The sequence below is a fragment of the Protopterus annectens genome, chromosome 14.part0 (genome assembly GCF_019279795.1).
Source record: "Protopterus annectens isolate FY-2018-M chromosome 14.part0, PAN1.0, whole genome shotgun sequence".
Taxonomy (NCBI): Eukaryota; Metazoa; Chordata; order Ceratodontiformes; family Protopteridae; genus Protopterus; species Protopterus annectens.
This window is the reverse complement of record NC_056748.1, coordinates 125,522,383-125,541,175: the sequence shown is the minus strand read 5'-3', so window position 1 is coordinate 125,541,175 and position 18,793 is coordinate 125,522,383. Positions and strand designations below refer to the sequence as shown.

The following is an 18,793-nucleotide window of genomic DNA, read 5'->3' as shown; positions in this document are numbered from 1 at the left end:
GGAGTAACCGACGAGTACAAAATTTGGCTTAGATGTCTTTTGCCTTAGGGGCTTATTTGGTGAGATGCTGGTGCTTGTGTTTTTGTGTGTATTGAGTGCTGTAAGTGCTGTATTAGGTGTAGCATGTCTGTGTTTGCAAGGTCTCTGGTGTTTAGGTAATTTGTGATGAGTCCCTCCATGTATGATGGTTTATGTGTTGAGTGCATGGTTTGTGTAGAAGGTGTAGTCTATAATCACCAATAGTTACCCCCACTGTGTGATAGTGCACAATGGTGCACAGAAGTGCACTATGCATCCACAGATGAATACAGCAGAGCAGTGGCTGGTCACCTAACTCTGTGGAGTTGTGTTAAAACAAGTGCAAACCCATGCAAATGCGGGGTTTAAGTAGTAACAGTCAGCAAACTGAATTATTTATCTATTTATTTATTTAACATTTGTTGACTGGGAAAGTCTAACTAGGACAGAGTCTATTTTTAGGACAGGCCTGGGAAGAAATGTCTTTGGAATGTGGGATGAAACTGGAATACCTGGAGGAAACCCATGCAAACACAGGGAGGACATGCGGAATTTGCACAGAAAGCATCCCAGCCAAGAATCAAACCAGAGAACCTCTTGCTGTGAGGAACAGTGTTAACTGCTGCACCACTGGCTGCCCATATTAAACAATTTAACCAATAAAAAAGCTCAAAACTGAGCCCTGTGTCAGCAACATTCAATCAGATGAGGCCTAACTGCACTCTTCTGCCACAAGGGTGCAAGGGGGAGGGCATCTCCAACAAAAGATAGCCTGGTTTAGTGTTCAATAGAACTAGATTTAGCAGGTCTGAATATAGTCTATGCTACAGCAGACAAATAGTGCAACAGATCAGCAAGAACAGCTTTAAAAATCAGCAATATACCAAAAATACAGTTTATAAGTGCAATATACAGTATAAAATTGTACTTATGGTTAGCAGAATGCAACAGATTCCTTGGATGGCACAGATGAATAAAGCAGAGCAGTGACTGGTTACCTAATTCTGTGGAGCTGTGTTAAAACAGTAAGCAAACTGAATTAAACAATTTAACCAATAAAAAGTTCAAAACTGAGCCCTGTGCCAGCAGCCTTCAATCAGATGCATCTTACCTGCACTCTCCTGCCACAAGGGTGCAGTGGGTCCTCTCCAACAAAATATTGCCCAGTTTAGTGCTCAATTTAACAAACAGAACTAGATTCAGCAGGTCTGAATCTAGTCAGTGCTATAGCAGACTGAGTGCAGGTAAATTTACTACATTCCCATCTACCTCTTTAGGATATTTTCTTTAATTCTTCTCACTGTAATCAGTTAGTGTTTCTATAATTAAATGGGCTTGTCTATGCTTTTACCTGATTTGTTGTTATGTATTTAGTTTTACAAGCCTATGGCTTGGGTCTTAATTATTAGGTTTATAAGGGTACTCTTACAACAATGATGTGACTATGGGCATCTGCCCTTTCTGATGACAGAATGTTTCACTGTAATCTACAGTACTTTAATGTAGTGCTTTGCTCATTGAGAGAGTGTATAGTAATTGAGACCTTGGTGCTATAATTCGTCTATTTGTCTGGCAGCAGCATGTACTGAGAACACAGAAAAGGATTGTCAAACTAGAAATGAAGAGACGGGAAGCCGAGTGTGTGTGTATGCGTGTGTGTGTGTGTGTGTGTGTGTGTGTGTGTGTGTGTGTGTGTGTGTGTGTGTGTGTGTGAAACAGTTTGCTTAAGTCTAAGCTACTGTAGGTAAGATTGCAGTAGAAGGCACTGGGTCAGATTTAAATGGGTGAAATCCTGGGAAACCAATGATTATAACTCTGTTCTATAGCTGTACAGTGTAAAGCTTACTGTGATATTGTAGGTGTTGGCCATGTCCCAAATTATTAGTGTACATTTACAATATGTTATTAAGGGCAATCTCCCATTACATATTTATCTGATGGTCAGTCATGCAGACTCTGAGACCATAGCCCATCACATACAGATAGATGCTGGTAGCATGAGATTTAAAGAAATACCTCTTAAGCTAATAGTACCTTTGACATAATCTATACATGCAATATTTACTGGTTACTGTTCACAGTTTCTAGTAACAACAGTCATACATAGCAGTTATTCATGCTTGGTAGCATAAGCCATAAGAAAACTGCAGAAATAGCCAGACCAATCACAAAACAATGGTATTATGGGAGCATATTGAATGACTTTCAATTTGGTGGAACAATGGTTTGTGGATAACATTTAGTACTAGGGAATTTATCAAAATATAGCCTATCCCACAGTGCTATGGAGTTGTTTATTTAGTTCCTGTACCCTTTAGGTTGTTGTCTTATTGCAGGGCCTTGCTGATAACTCAAATACCTGCACCTAGTCAGACCATTCATTCTAAGAATAATGGAGCTGAGTATTCCTGATCTAGGTGAGAGCCTTATAGCCCATTTGTTTTTGCCTATGAATCCCTATTGTCCTTCTGTTTCATAGAGAGAGTAAGGTTGTATGTAGTGGGCCAGTTTGCTGGTCCTGTGAGGTGACCTACCCTCTCACCCCTGGGAGTACTCCTCCCCCCACTACAGCTCACGCTACTGCTGTCACCCAAGGGAAAATGCACATCAATATTTTCAGACAGCACATGCTCATTAGGCACGGACTTTGCTGGGTGTAAAATAATAGTGTTCTACTAGGTGTCATCTGCATGGTGAGCCAGAACCTCTTATTTCCTCTCTGGATAGGATAGCCAGCAATGACCACTGACTCCCATCCTCTCAAACCAGCTAAAACAGCAACATGAGCCACTAATCAAACTTGGGACACCTGTGCCATAGACAGGGCTTTATCTGCCTATGGTCCTGTATTTAGCTAGCCGAATAAGATCCTTCAATATGTAATATTTCAGTAAAAATGTTTTAGGTGACATATTGTTTTATTGTGGTTTACTGAATTGTAGTTGACCTGAAAAACAAATTAACTCCCAAAGATTCTCTATACACTAATATAATAGTATACTATCTTTTTAACAACAAATGTCACCTAGATAAAATTCATTAATTTCCTGCTAGCTACTCCCTCATTATTATTATTATTATTATTATTATTATTATTATTATTATTATTATTATTATTATTATTATTATTATTAGCTCCCCTTTTCTCTAACAGGCATACATTTTACATTCCTTAACTTAATAGCCACTGCTTATAAGAATACAACTTTCTATGAGTTAGTCTTAATGTTACCTGTTGGTACCAGCTATTGTACTACAGATAAATAAACTGGATTATATAGCACTATTAGGACAAGCCATAAAATTCTGTTCTGCCTTGAATTAGATTAGCATCTAGAAGGAACAGATACAAAGAAATAAACGCACAGTGAAAACATACATCACTTTGCAGGTTGTAAGCCTTCTTTGCCCATTCCACTTTCATGTCTGTTGGTAAGGCAGTATACTGATGTAGCAGTGTCTTGTATCCCTTATCAGTGGCCAAACTTTGAGCCTTTCTGGCATGAACTAGGTCTACCATGTCCATAGAGACATGGTATTTGGTCTTTGCATCCTCAAATCCCTTTTTGTATGCCAGGTCACTCTGTAATTTGGAAACTTGTAACGAATGTGCCATCTGTGTATCCTCTGACACCCCTTTTACTCCAGTCCACTTGCCCTTTGTCTTCTCATACTCTTCTCTGTATTTTATCTGCAAAAACAGGGTTTCAAGAAATGGATTACAGAAAGCAGTAAAGCTGACATGCAATATATGACACAAATTATTCATTTATTTAACTTATTTCTAAACGAAAAAGCTGGCATTTCCAAATCATATGCCTCCTGACAAAGTGAGGCCTTTTCACAGTGAATGCATGAAATGTTGTTCAGAAGACTGACTATAAACACGGGTGAAAAAAGAGATTCATTCAAAAGTCAAGCCCTGGTTCCAGCACTTCCTCCTAGTTATTATAATTATCACTGAGTTCACCATTATTTGGCTAAATGCAAGCATTTTTTGTTTTGTTTTGTTATACGTGAACAGTATTTGCATTTTACCCTTTCTTTAATGATAAGAGAACAGGAGAATGCTATATTTCCAAAATACATTGAGCAGCTTTTTCTCTGACTTAGACACTCGTAATGAAAAATAGAAAGGTTCCTATAATGTTGTGATTTTCTACCTGCAAAGCTCCTACAGCTGACACATTGAAATGATCTGTTGCAACTTAAAAGAAAATAGTTTTCAATATGCAGGGAAAGTGATACTAAATTCAAAAAGAATAAATGGGGTTTTCATGGCAGGATATTTGATGGCGCAGGTAGGTACAGGGAAGCTCTTAATCATATCTGGAAGTCATTTTCCCATAGGCATGTTTGAGTGGAACTTGAATGGTGAAAAAATGGATGACAGAAGTTCATTGGCTGAGCAATAAACAGGAAGCAAAGAACAGGAACTAGACTTGCTGAAAAAAAAATGATCATGTTTGGAAGCTGATCGCTTACCTTTTACTAAGTGTTAGAAACTGTTTCTTTGTTCTGAAGTAGAATTTCTATATGAATTTGAAAGAAACAATTAGCTTTGTTAAATTTTTTTTTAGAATTGGTAGCACTGCAGCTCCATTAATTTGCATTAATTTCTACTTTTTATTGCTATCTTTGTAACAGATGAGTGACGTGAATCAAAACTTTTAATGTTACTTTTTTGGAATTGGTGACACTCAGCTCTGTTCGTTTGTGTTTGTTTCTAATAAACTTTTAATGTTAGATTTTTTTTTAATTGGTGCCACTCCAGTAATGGGACTGGTGCTTGCAGAGGTTAAGATATTTTCTTGTTTCAGATGACATTGGGCAAACTTTAAAGATATATAGATTTCACTTTGGAGATGGAAAGCTGTTTGCAGTTAGCAGCATGTTTATCTGTTTATGAAACAGATGGCTCTTTATGTCTGTCCCCTGAGTAGTATTTGACTATGTTGTATTCTATTTATCTTTATGCTTTTACTGGTAGTACAGTTTATACATTTGAGAAAACTGTAACAAAACGACAACTACCCTTTCTTACCTCTATATTTTCAAATATTGTAACACATTATACTCTACATTAACAATCGTTCTTTACATTAATACTAACAGTAAACCCTTCTAAGTATGATTGGTTCAATTCTTTTTAATTATCAAGCAAACAAATAACATCTTCCCTCAGAAGTCAAACTGCAGTGTATGCCAGACTAGAATTAAAAACCCAGAGAATCAATATAAGATACAGAGCAATGCAGCACAGGCTTTAATGAAAATGACATGATTCTTTTAATGATTCAGAGTGACTTAAGCATGAAAAGGTAGGTCAGAGTCAGAGGCAGAGGTCGCAAATTCCATCAACCTCTTAAGCAGCGGCAATCAGCACTGTGGTTTTTAATGAGTTTCACATTGCAGACATCATTCTATGATTGCAAAAATGTTAAGATTTGGCTTACACTATATATATATATATATATATATATATATATATATATATATATATATATATATATATATATATATTGTGTGTGTGTGTGTGTGTGGAAGTAGATATTATGGTGGAAATATTCTGAATTGGGCAGTTTTGTCATTATTGGTTCATGTATTTTGTTTAATTGCCTACTGGAAAAATGTTCAAGCAATAAATTTAAAATGCACTCTAACTTAAGTCTAACAAGTGTGCTGTATTATACAAGAAATATAATTTAAAGTCATGAAGGTGCATAAAAGAACACATGTATGTTTCTTGTTTTGTGTGCAAGGGGTCTATGATTTGAAAACAGCTCAAAGATAATCTTTATCTACCACTGGCCAGATATATTTTCTTTGACGTGGTGTGGGTTTCAATGCTGTTTCAATGAATGAGTTTCAAGGGCAGAGAACATTTAATGCCAAGTCTATTTTCATTGTGAGACAGTGTTGCTTTGTTTAGCAGATATCTATTAGTGTTTGTGCATTGTGCTATAAAATGTAAAAATAAAATCCAAATAATAATCATTGTAGAAGTAAACCAGCATGCATGCACACATTAGTGTTTTTGGTAAATGGGGTGAAATAGCCAGGTAATGGGACATTGGAATGGCTGCAGGGGGACTCTGGTGCCATATTTTGGTTGTCTGTTCTTCAGTTTGCATTTGAAAGTTGGCATCCCACACTTCCATTGGAGTGGGCGGGGTTACATAATTATGTATGCAGATTTTTTATGTTAATCAGTGTACAGATTTGTACCTATTTTGCATGGGCCTTGTCCAGATTTTTGATGTTTCCAGGTTGAGAGGTATGGGCATGATAAATACATTTTCGGCAATGACATTTCAGTGCTTTACTACATGGAAAATCATGTACCATATTCTATGATTTTACTACAAAACACAAAGCTATGCATAAATTTAGGGCTGTCATAAATATGCCTCACTTACATTTGCTAGCAGAATGAAAAAAGACAAATAGAAAAAAAATATGGATTGATTTTTGAAAAGGGCAATGTAATAATATCTGAGGACTCTAGGTGGTGCCTTTCTCCATACATGGGAAGCCATCTCACAGAACTTGTCAGATAATGACACCTAGCTGATACTGTGGAGGTCATTAGTGCTTGGTGCCAATCAGCCCTCAAAGACAAAGCAATACCTTAGGATAAGACTGAAAATGTATTCCCACATGATTTATATCTTTATACACATAGAAATGGCTATTTTAAATGTTCTGCAATGATGTATCAACAGTTACAACTACTTTGATTATCTAGCTTCATACAACATTTTACATGAGGATTGTTTAGATTTTATATTCCACTCAGAAATACTGGATGAGGATATAGTTGTCTAGTTTCAGATGAATTCATTGTAAAATTAGGATAATTAATGCTCTCAGTGAAGCTGAAACTGTAGCTTGATCACATTAATGCAGGTCATGTTAAGGGGAAGGGATATGTGTAACGCAATTTGGAAATTAAGAGAGGAACTGCTGAGAGTAATGAATCTAGTGGAGACTCTTTACTGCTGTCTGTTCTTGACATATACTAAACAACATGATGGGTAGGAATCACTGTGCCATTAAAGGATGGCTGAATGATCAGCAGGTAGTTTTACTATCAGTGATAAACATGGCTACATTATCTTGCAGCTTTTTAATCAATGTGCTTTGTAGGAAATCTTTACTATATATGTTTCTTGCCTGTGAAAAGTTTCAGACTTCTTGCTCGGTATATGTCTATAAAATAAATCTGTAAAACCATAACCAAAACATACTACCACTAAGCCACACTTAAGCACAGAGGCAATAAATGTACAGAAAGGATATGTTTGCTGATGTTGAAAAGTACATTCATAGCGGAGCATACCATAATGGTTGTTTTCACAGTATGCATACAGTATTTTTAAGTTCCTGAAGATAACATACTAGTGACATGACTGATTAAAACATCTCTTGCACCACTGTTACCATATTACTGTACTTACATCACTTGCTAGATCCCGCTTCGACTTGGCAGTTAGGATGGGGATTGCATCTAGGTGTAGCTCAAATCCTTTCTCCTTTTGCTTTTCCCAGCTGCTCTTATACATTTTCTATGGAAACATTTAGGAAATAATCAACATTTTAATAAACCAAATTTCCAGTTCACTTAATTTCCCATTTGATGGAATATAACTGTTCTGTGAACAGATACATCTTCTTACTACCTATGGACTATCTATTTAACAAATAATAAAACAAGAATGTAGTATATGACTGCCCGAATGTCACACTCAGCATTAACTATTTTAGTTGTGTGTTATACTACACTTCATAACGTATACCTTACAGCAGTGCATAGCAGGTTTACATTGCACTGCAATTTATACTTGTTGCCAGCACACACACACACACACACACACACTCACACACACACACACACACACGCACACACGCACGCACACGCACACGCACGTACACACACACACACACACACACACACACACACACACACACACACACACACACAAAAATCACCAATATAAATGTATAAAGATGTATAGAGGTGCATATGTAGCTATGTATTGAAGCAAGTGTAAGTGTACACATACTGTATATTTATAACTATAAATTCAGATCTCTTGTATATATTTATATGAGTACACTTTGTATAGCCAAAAGTTAATTTTATTGAACTGAAACAGCACTGGTACAGTATATCAAAAATTAACTGGGCACATGTTGCTGGCTTTTCTGTTTGCTAGATCATGGTAGCATGGGGAATGGGAATTTTGACCTTCCCCTATGTAGTATATAATCTTGGAGTTTGCTGGTTTGTGGGGTTGAAGGGGAGCTAGCCCTGTTTATTTTGTTTTTGTTTATTTTAGATGAGTTGTGTTTTGATCATTTATGATCAGTCTTTCAACATTCGACCATGTGATTCTTCAAGGTCGCTCCATGTTACAGTGAAACATTTCTGTTTAGCAGCAGCTCTCAACATGCAGTCCATACAGGATCAAAGGATCATAGGAAGTTACTAGACTATTGGCCCTGAGGTCCTTATAAGCCTACCATCTCTCTGTTCTATGTCTCCTAAATGTTTTCTCTGTGCTCTTACATGATGTTTGCTTAGATCTGCATTCTGTGAATGAATCCAAGTTAGACCACATACCATGTCTGATCACGTTAGATTCAGGCAATTCATATCTGACCAACATCAGTTAATAAACTTGCCACTGGCATCAATATTGTCTACATACTGTTACAGCTCTGTACAGAGGGGCAGGCAGTGAGCAAAAAAAAAAAAAAAAAGACTGAGGAAAACCTTTGAATTGCACTGCTTATTGCTTCATTTAACTTAGCTTCTGTCATCATCACAGTGCACACTACTGAGTACACTATACAAATGTAAGGCACATGGTGTCACAATGGTGTACACTATACAGGTGTAAGGTACATGGTGTCACAATGGTGTACACTATACAGGTGTAAGGCACATGGTGTCACAATGGTGTACACTATATAGGTGTAAGGCACATGGTGTCACAATGGTGTACACTATATAGGTGTAAGGCACATGGTGTCACAATGGTGTACACTATACAGGTGTAAGGCACATGGTGTCACAATGGTGTACACTATATAGGTGTCAGGCACATGGTGTACACTATACAGGTATAAGGCACATGGTGTCACAATGGTGTACACTATACAGGTGTAAGGCACATGGTGTCACACTGGTGTACACTATACAGGTGTAAGGCACATGGTGTCACAATGGTGTACACTATACAGGTGTAAGGCACATGGTGTCACAATGGTGTACACTATATAGGTGTCAGGCACTTGGCATCACACTGGTGTACACTATACAGTTGTAAGGCACTTGGTGCTACACTGGTATATGCTTTGCAGATGAAAGGCACTTGGTGCTACACTAGTGTTTACCCAAATAGTAATGGTGGACGTTTCCTTGAGAACCTTGTGTACTATTTATATGTAGGGTGTATACTATTATACACTGTGGCCCTACATATAAATAGGGTGTGCACCACTTCATCTCTCCAAGTGTGATTACTGAACTGTTCCCTAAGAATCTTAAAAATTATTTATGTGCAATAGACACAATATCATACTGTTGTACACACTAATGATAAAGCTGGGCTACTTCTGGGCACCCTAATATTACTGTTCAATCCTAAATTGCTTTGTGCACTACCGATAGGCACACGACAAAGCAATGCCCTCCTGTGAATCCTAATATTATTGTTTAGCTCCAAAGGCATTGTGCACTGCTAATAAGTAAGAAACACAACAGCACCTTCTTGTGTACCCTAATTTTACTGTTTTACCCCAAAGTGCTTTATGCACTGTTAATAAGTAGGAAGAGATGGGAAATGTGTGTGTGTGTGTGTGTGTGTGTGTGTGTGTGTGTGTGTGTGTGTGTGTGTGTGTGTGTGTGTGTGTGTGTGTCCATGTACATCTGTGTGTGTGCCTGCATGCGCATGTGTGACTATGAATGAGTGTAATGGAGAGAATGACAGAAAGCATAAATGAGAGAGAGGCAGAGACAGAGCATACTAATGGCTTTTGAGTGCAATAGGCAGTCCACTACACATATTGCCTAAATAATAAAAAATATGCAACTCTAATGTCTGGCATTATTGACTGACTTTAATCATTAGTGATTTACCAGCAAATCAAATATTATACAAGAGAGAGAAAGCAGAACAATGTAACAAAATCGGGGAAAGTTGACAGGTATGGGATGTACAAAGCCTTGCATTCTGTAATTTATTTTCATTCATTCATTTGATCATGATGAGACATCTTGTGGTATATTCACTCAACATAATGGCTGAAACTGCCAAGATATATAGGGTTCCTATCAGCATTTTGAATGTTGAAAATGCCAAATTTAATTTAATCGAACTGAAATGTTTGAAATCTCAGAAGAGCGAACTGACGGAACATCAATTTCTTTCCCAGGGAAAGAAATCAGTGGGCCGTCATTGGAGTTTGCTATTTCCTCCACTGTGATGCAGTCTCGGAGTTGGTATATTTAAGTAAGGGGGTTGTGGGGGGCTCAGTGTTTAAAGTATTGAAAATTTTTTTTTTTTTTGCATGGAACACCGATTTCTTTTCCTGGGAAAGAAATCGATGTTCAGTCAGTTTGCTGTTTTGAGATTTCAAACATTTCAGTTTGATTAAATTGCATTCGGTGTTTTCAGCATTCGATATGCTGATATAGACCATATATATATATATATATATATATATATATATATATATATATATATATATATATATATATATATATATATATGGGTCTATATCAAAACGTCGAACTTACAAATCGTCGATCACTGTAATATGGAACCCTAAAGTCCGAAACCCAACAAAACCGAAAACACAGAACAGAGATTTTTTTCCTAGGGAAAAAAAAAAATCGCTGTTCCATGACCAACCCCCCCCCCCCCACTTAAATATACCAACTCCGAGATTGCACCACAATGGAGGAAATAGCAAAGCCCCGAAAATGTCCCACGGATTTTTTCCCTGGGAAAAAGTTGATGTGCTGTGGCTTCGCTATTTTCAACTTTTGGACTTTAGGGTTCGATATTACAACGTTCAAACTTGTTTTAGTTCGACATTGTAATATAGACCCTATATATATATATATATATATATATATATATATATATATATATATACATATATATATATATATATATATATATGTGTGTGTGTACACACACACATATAGATATATAGATATATATGAGTCTATATTTCTGAGTGTGTGTGTGTGTGTGTGTGTGTGTGTGTGTGTGTGTGTGTGTGTGTGTGTGTGTGTGTGTGTGTATGTATGTGCCTGCAGACATTAAATACTTACATAACTTATATTTTGGATATAAAATACTACTTCTACCAGCAATTGCTTATGCTACAGCAAGTTTGAGACATTAGGCAGAGGAACTATTTTACATAAAATAGATAAAAAATATATAGTTAACTATAAAAAAACAAACAATTTAACAGACAGTCCATTATCTAATTGCAATAATACCCTCCAAGGTGTTTGTTATTCAGGAAATAACACCTGTGACATCAAGCCTCACAGCAGCCCAAGATAACAGTTGTGTCTCCAATAACATATATCCTGTTGGGCATTATTTCTTCATAACAGCAGATGCTGAGTTACAGCATAGATTCCTAATGAGACTATAACTCTGAATGCTTTAGAATCACATTTAGCAACATTATCAAAGTGGTTAGACTTAGAGTAAAGGAGAAAAGCGAACCAGTTCAACTGTAGCTCACTGCCAAATTTATTCAAAATAAAAGACGAAAAACATATGAGATCAAGCGCTTTCGCATGGATCAGTACCAGGCTTTTTCAAGATGAGTTTGCACTCACAAAAACACAGATTTATATACTACAAGTAATAATATCACATGATCAAATGTGTTAGCTTAGTTGATAGGCAAATAAATTAATAGGCAAATACATTGTTAATTGGTAACCTAGTGCAAACAGAACCACTGAGCCATGCTCTTAAAAAATTGTAAGCCATGCAGTGATAAAAACACTTCTGTAGAACAATAAAATGTTAAAAAACATTAAGAAACATTGATAAACATTAAAAAACATGAAAAAACATTAATGCATCATTAATCAATCCTAAAAATCTTTTTTTAAAAATCTATGTTAAAGTGGGTAAATGAATAAATAGAACCTATAAAATCACAGTGTGTGTGTTCAATACACTTTATGCAAAAAATGCCTACAAAAAGTGATGAAATTTATTAGTTGATAAATAAATAAAACTATCTGTTGTATAAAATGGACTCAGCCATAAAAACTGTAGTTTTATAAATTATAATTTTATAATTTATAATTTAGCCCTTCTTAATTTAAGGACACTAGCAATGCTGACACTGTCATTCAGGCCTGGGGGTTTTGTGGCATTCAGTTTAAGTTTTGCACCATTGGGAGAGTGAATTTATTTTCTCCACACATTGGGTCAGGTTCATTAGTCATTACAAAAGATACCTGGATGACACATGTTTGCTCTGGAATGGTATTTTGGACCAATTTCTCGATTTTATGGATTATATTAACTCCACCACCTTTTTTCTTGAAATTCACCTACAATGTAAGTCATGAATCCCTGAACTATTTGGACATTACTCTTTCCAAGGACATTTACAATGGTATTTTCCAGTCCAAAGTTTGTAGAAAAGAGTCCTTTTCGAACTCCTATTTACACTTTGACAGTGGTCATCCTTTTTATCAGAAAAAAGGCATAGTCAAAGGACAGTTAATACGTGCCTCAAGAATGTGTAGTACGGGTGAATTTTTTCTAGAAGAGGTGGATCTATTAAAGCAGCTATTTGGAGAAAGAGGGTACCCGGCACTTTTGGTTGATGAGTTAGCCAAGGAGGTCATTGCGGGTAGGGACAATGTATATTCCCCTTTGTTGGGGAAAGGGACAACACAGAATATTGGTTCAAAATCTTTGGGGAAGTTTGATTCTCACAATAGCTTTGTGTACACTTTTTCGGAGGATTCTTCCCAGGTAGAACAGTCAATTTTAAGATTTTGGCCTATTCTGAAACAGCATGAAGAGCTCAAGCAAATAATCAATGAGCATCCCTCTTTTGTTAGAAGGAAGGACAGGAATCTCAAAGGGTTATTTGAAGGGAAACCTAGAGTAGGTGGTGTTTAATTTGCCCCAAACCTGGGACCTACAGTTGTGGAGCATGCAAGCAGTGCACCTATGTGGTAAACGATAGTGTATTATTCATCCCATCAAGACGATTTAAATTTAGGGCTGACTATTACTATAACTGTGGGGTGAAGGGTGTTGTGTATTTGGGTTTTTGTATACAATGCTGTAGTTTCTATGTGGGTAAAACCGAGAGAACCCTTAGAAGAAGGATTTACGAGCATTTATTTGAAATTTCTAAAAAGAAGGAAACTAATGCTTTTTACAAACACCTTGGCACATGCCCTAACATGCAGTTGAGATTTATGGTTTTAGAGCAAGTTCTGCAGGACAGTAGAGGAGGGGACTGGGAGGCCCGGCTTGAGTACAAGGAGCTGTTGTGGCAACTTAAACTGAATGCCACAAACCCCCCAGGCCTGAATGACAGTGTCAGCATTGCTAGTGTCCTTAAATTAAGAAGGGCTAAATTATAAATTATAAAATTATAATTTATAAAACTACAGTTTTTATGGCTGAGTCCATTTTATACAACAGATAGTTTTATTTATTTATCAACTAATAAATTTCATCACTTTTGTAGGCATTTTTGCATAAAGTGTATTGAACACACACACTGTGATTTTATAGGTTCTATTTATTCATTTACCCACTTTAACATAGATTTTTAAAAAAGATTTTTAGGATTGATTAATGATGCATTAATGTTTTTAATGTTTATCAATGTTTCTTAATGTTTTTTAACATTTTATTGTTCTACAGAAGTGTTTTTATCACTGCATGGCTTACAATTTTTTAAGAGCATGGCTCAGTGGTTCTGTTTGCACTAGGTTACCAATTAACAATGTATTTGCCTATTAATTTATTTGCCTATCAACTAAGCTGTTAACACATTTGATCATGTGATATTATTACTTGTAGTATATAAATCTGTGTTTTTGTGAGTGCAAACTCATCTTGAAAAAGCCTGGTACTGATCCAGGCGAAAGCGCTTGATCTCATATGTTTTTTGTCTTTTATTTTGAATAAACTTGGCAGTGAGCTACAGTTGAACTGGTTCGCTTTTCTCCTTTGCTCTGGATTTTGGTATTCATTGGTTTAGACTTAGAGTGATATAGTTGTATCTTCCTGTATTCTCCATACGCCACACTCTCCCTTATGCATATTTGGGGGTATGACACTCTAGACTGCTTCAAGGCACTCCTCCCTCTTCAAAGAAGAGCACTGAAATTCTTACCCAAGTCTTTTAGAATAATCCTAGTGGCTTTAGAAATAAATATGCAAACTTCAGTATTTCAATTACAATGCACTATCAAGACAGAGAAAGAGATATTGTTTAGTGCAGAACCAAAATGCTTTACAATGATTGAGAAGGTTTTCAAAGGTGTGTATTTTATTTTTCCAAATACATTATCTTGTTTTACTTTTCAGTACCAGAGAATAAAGCTAGTAGTAATTAGTGTAGCAATCCATTCAGTCAGCTGGGTTTTAGATAGAGCTTGTAAAATATGAGATATGTGACCAGCATTTATGATAACTTCAATAATTACTGCAGCAAAAGACAACTGATTTTCATACATCAGTAAAAACATTACATTGTATCATCAGCATCACCATGGAGATCAAAGTATATTAAGTGACCACAGCAGCGGCAGTGCAGTGAATTTTCCAGAACTGTCAGCACCAATACATATGCAAGCTGACAGTTCCTATAGAGAGTTAGAACAATCCCAGAGGTGTGAGTGCAGGAATAGTGCAATGCCCACAGTTGTAAGTGCCTAGCTGCAAAGCATGTAGAGGGGTCATTCCTTCTCATTAATGAATGTAAATCAACTAGTGATTCTGACAGATGTTAACACTACTACTACTCATAATATGTTTACATGTACAGTACATGCAGGTTGCTGTTACTATATACCAGAATTCTTCATAGGATCATAGTAGGTTAATAGGCTAATGGCTCTGGGACCCTTACTAGCCTAGCCAAGACTTTATCCCCAAAAAGAAACCTAAGTCGGCACCTATCTTCCCTGTCTATGAGGGACACAAATGGAACCTCTGGGACAAATTTGTGGTTTCCCATCCACTCATCAAGGTTGCACTTGAAGAGGGTCAGCGAGGTGCTCTATTTGACATGTATGGGAAGTCTAGTCCAGAAACAGAGCAGCCTCTAGGAGACAAATCTGTCTCTCCAGCATGTTTTGTTGATATCATTTATTAGATTCAGGCCTTTCAAGAGGCTAATGTGTGAGGAGTTAGACTTATGGATATGGATCATCTCAAGTAGGGCAGGGTCTGGGATTGCCTTGCAGGTGAGACGCAGATCACCCCTGAGCAATCCGTACAATACCAAATAGAGGGATAGTGATTTGAGCCTGTCCACAAAGGACAGGTGTTGAAGGCCATGGATTCTCTTTGTGAGGTATTTCAGTGGCCTTTCCAGTTGGTGCAGATGTTTGGAGGGGTACATACCAAACAGGGTGTTATACTCAATTATTGGTCTAATGAGGGAGGAGTATAGAGAGGTGATAACCTCCTTTTTTCTGGGTTCCTTCAATTAATTCACAGGGAAATGTCACACGGCATGCCTAACCCCACATTTCTGTAAAATATGTGTATGGGGATAATTCTTCTAAACATTTTAATGGACATTCCAGGCTAGTCACAGAAAGGACTTCAGTATCCTAAATGCTGCCCTCTGCTTGTAGTACCCAAAAGTGGGATTAAACTTGGCATCACAAGAATCTTTCTTTCTTGAAGGAGAAGGGGAGATACAGCAGTGAAGCTGTCTACAGACGAAGTGCATTAAGGCATATGTGCCTCACCTTTACAGCACATATAATGTCTTTTAGACAACAACTAGTCAAAGAGATAGGCCATAATGAAAATATGCATGATTAACTACTTTCCTTGCACAAAATCACTGACAAATGTAAAGAGCTTGTTAGTATAAACTCCCTTTGGGCAAATAATCAGAGTTGTAAATAGAGAAAAAATCAGGTAAAGAAAATGCTATGACCGTACTCTACGATTTCAAAACTGAACAGATAGGTAATATGAAGAAAAAAATAGAAGGTTAGAGAAAATAGCAAAAAAAAAAAATCTAAGAATAGAAACTAATATTATCAATTCAGAAGTCTGAGAAAGTGAAAGACATTAAACTGTGTGCACTGTTGTCAACGGGTCTTTCAGATATTTTAGACATAATAAATCAGATTTTGTTGACACTGAAGAGTTTATACAAAGACTTTCTGGCCTGGAGGATTATGTCTCATTTCAGCCTAGAATATTGTAAATGTCCCACACCACCAAATTAAATACCAGAAAAGCATTCCTTGACAGCCAAAATGTATCCCAAATGGGGTGGATAAATGTGATAAGAAGAGGTTATTGCTATCCATTATGTAATGTGTTCATGTATATACTGTTCATTTCTTGTTTAAATTTTCAATGAACTGTGTTCATTTAATATGCTACTGTAACTTGACAAAGCAGCATAGGTGTGTAGTTCTCTAATAACACAGAAACCTTCATGGTAATTTATAACAATGTGCACAAATACACAAATAACCATTAATTCTTAATGTAATGTTTGGTACTATATTTTACATCAGTCCTGTTAATTAGTTTATCCATGCACAATGCAATCATCTGCTTCCATTATAGTCAAAGAACAGAACATTTTTCTTACTCTTTATATCCCTAGCCAACATGAGTATAAGATTAGTGGAATATTAACTTATTGTGCAAGTTTTCCTGCTGCCTCATAAAATGAAATTACAATTGTTTAGTTGAACACGAGACAGGCTTTCTGCCAGTTCTTAATTACAGTTGTTTTTTTTCACAGTGGATTGGCTTTTCTTACCTGACTGAGGTATTCTGCATTAGCCCTGGCTTGCCTGAACAGTGGTTCATCTTTGCTTATTGAGTACTGATGAAGGGCCTGTTCAGTTCCTGACTTGTAAATAAGCTGTCAACAGACAAATGAACAATTATAATTATAGAATGCAATCTCCTATTATCAAATATCCATAATCATAACATAAGTGTTTTTAAAAACCTTGTCTAAGTCATTTGGTGTCTGGGAGCCAGTGTAGCATTCCCAAGGAGAAACAGAAAGAAACCAAAGCAGTTTATATCAGAGGGATGCTCTCCCCCATTTGGCCTTTCTCCAGGTTTGGAAACTCCATTACATTTGCATTATTTCATGGAAGAACATATGCTAGAAAATGACTGGTATAGAGTTTTTGTAAGAAGGCACTTCTAAAACACATGGTGGCTTCATGATATCATGAGTAAAAGGACATATGAAAGACCTTAGAAGGGCCTTTGCTATTTGTATACAAGGAAACAGACTATCTGGTCCAGAAGAACAACACTTTCTTAAAAATATCATATTATGTTACATAGCTGTGGTGTCAGTCTGCTTTTTTTTCTATACAAGGTATCTTTCGCCCCTTATTACATTCATTTAGACAACCACTACTTCAGGTCATCCTGAACTGTTCTATTGTCATACAGTCTATAATCCACTCAGTTAACTTGTTCCATTTATCCACTACCTTTTCCATGAAAAAAAAAAATATTTCAAACATCTAGGTGGAACTCTGAATATTTGTTCTAGTTGTCATTCTCCCTGCTATGTCTTCCACTTGAACTGTACATCATCACTGTAAGAACCTTTAACCTACATATCATGTTTCCTATTTACTTTTTCTTTTTTTTTTCAGTGGTCAGGTGGGAATAGATTTAGCTCCTGAAACGTCTTCTCATACCCCTTGTACTTCATTCTATTTATTAGTCTGTTAACATTTCCTTGTAAGTTCTGAGCTAGTCCGACAACCTTATCACTGTATGAGCTGCAGAACTGAACACAGTAGTCCAGCTGTGCCCAGATCAAGGACAGATGTGTACCAGTTTTTTTTTTGAAATTACACACACTCTTACAAAATGTAGCCCTCCTCCCACAAGAATAACCCCCATAACTTAAAAAAGTCACACAATGTTTAACTGACCCGTGCCCCAACAATACATAAGAATAAGACAGAACCCCTTTTAAGACCAATAGTGGTGGGGCAAGGGTAGGTCACGGAGTATATGTCATTGTGGGTGGAACGTAAATTTAAAAAAGCTGTAGCAATGGCACCAGTGGTCCTAAAAGACACAGCCCATTTTTTTTATAATCTTTATCTGACTTTATAGGGAAGGAGAATGAAGAACAGCGATTCATCTTTTTTACTTTGGATGTGAATAATTTATTCACTGTAATCTGAAATGAGTAGAGGATAGCAGCTGTTAAGGAATTTTTGTCTAAAGGGAATCAATGGGATCAACATTTAGTATTACCAACATGCTTGTTCCTGCAGTTGATTTTAGAAAATAACATCTTCATATTTTATGGCACAAACTACTGGCAGTGTTGGGGGGTTGCTATGGGTACTGCATGTGCTAACACATATGTCAACTTAGTGTTAGTGAACTGGGAGGATGCTGTGATATTCAGTGAGAAAAATGAACAGAAAATCTACATGCCTTTTTATAAAAGGTTTGTAGAGGACATGTTTTTTCTATGGCTTGGCACTTTGGGACAA

General features: G+C 36.6%; 1 protein-coding gene across 3 annotated transcripts in view; it reads right to left on the bottom strand.

Annotated features, from left to right (window-relative positions):
* The window catches only part of LOC122788887 (nebulin related anchoring protein), a 503,978-nt gene that overhangs the window by 189,664 nt on the left and 295,521 nt on the right, over positions 1 to 18,793 (bottom strand). For 2 of the 3 annotated variants that reach the window (XM_044055831.1, XM_044055830.1), the window contains 3 exons: positions 17,068 to 17,172; positions 7,479 to 7,586; positions 3,398 to 3,709 (listed from right to left, as the gene is read on the bottom strand). In XM_044055831.1, the coding sequence (XP_043911766.1) occupies positions 3,398 to 3,709; positions 7,479 to 7,586; positions 17,068 to 17,172 (525 nt within the window). The remainder of the gene's footprint in view (positions 1 to 3,397; positions 3,710 to 7,478; positions 7,587 to 17,067; positions 17,173 to 18,793) is intronic. The other variant, XM_044055833.1, reaches the window with a different exon arrangement.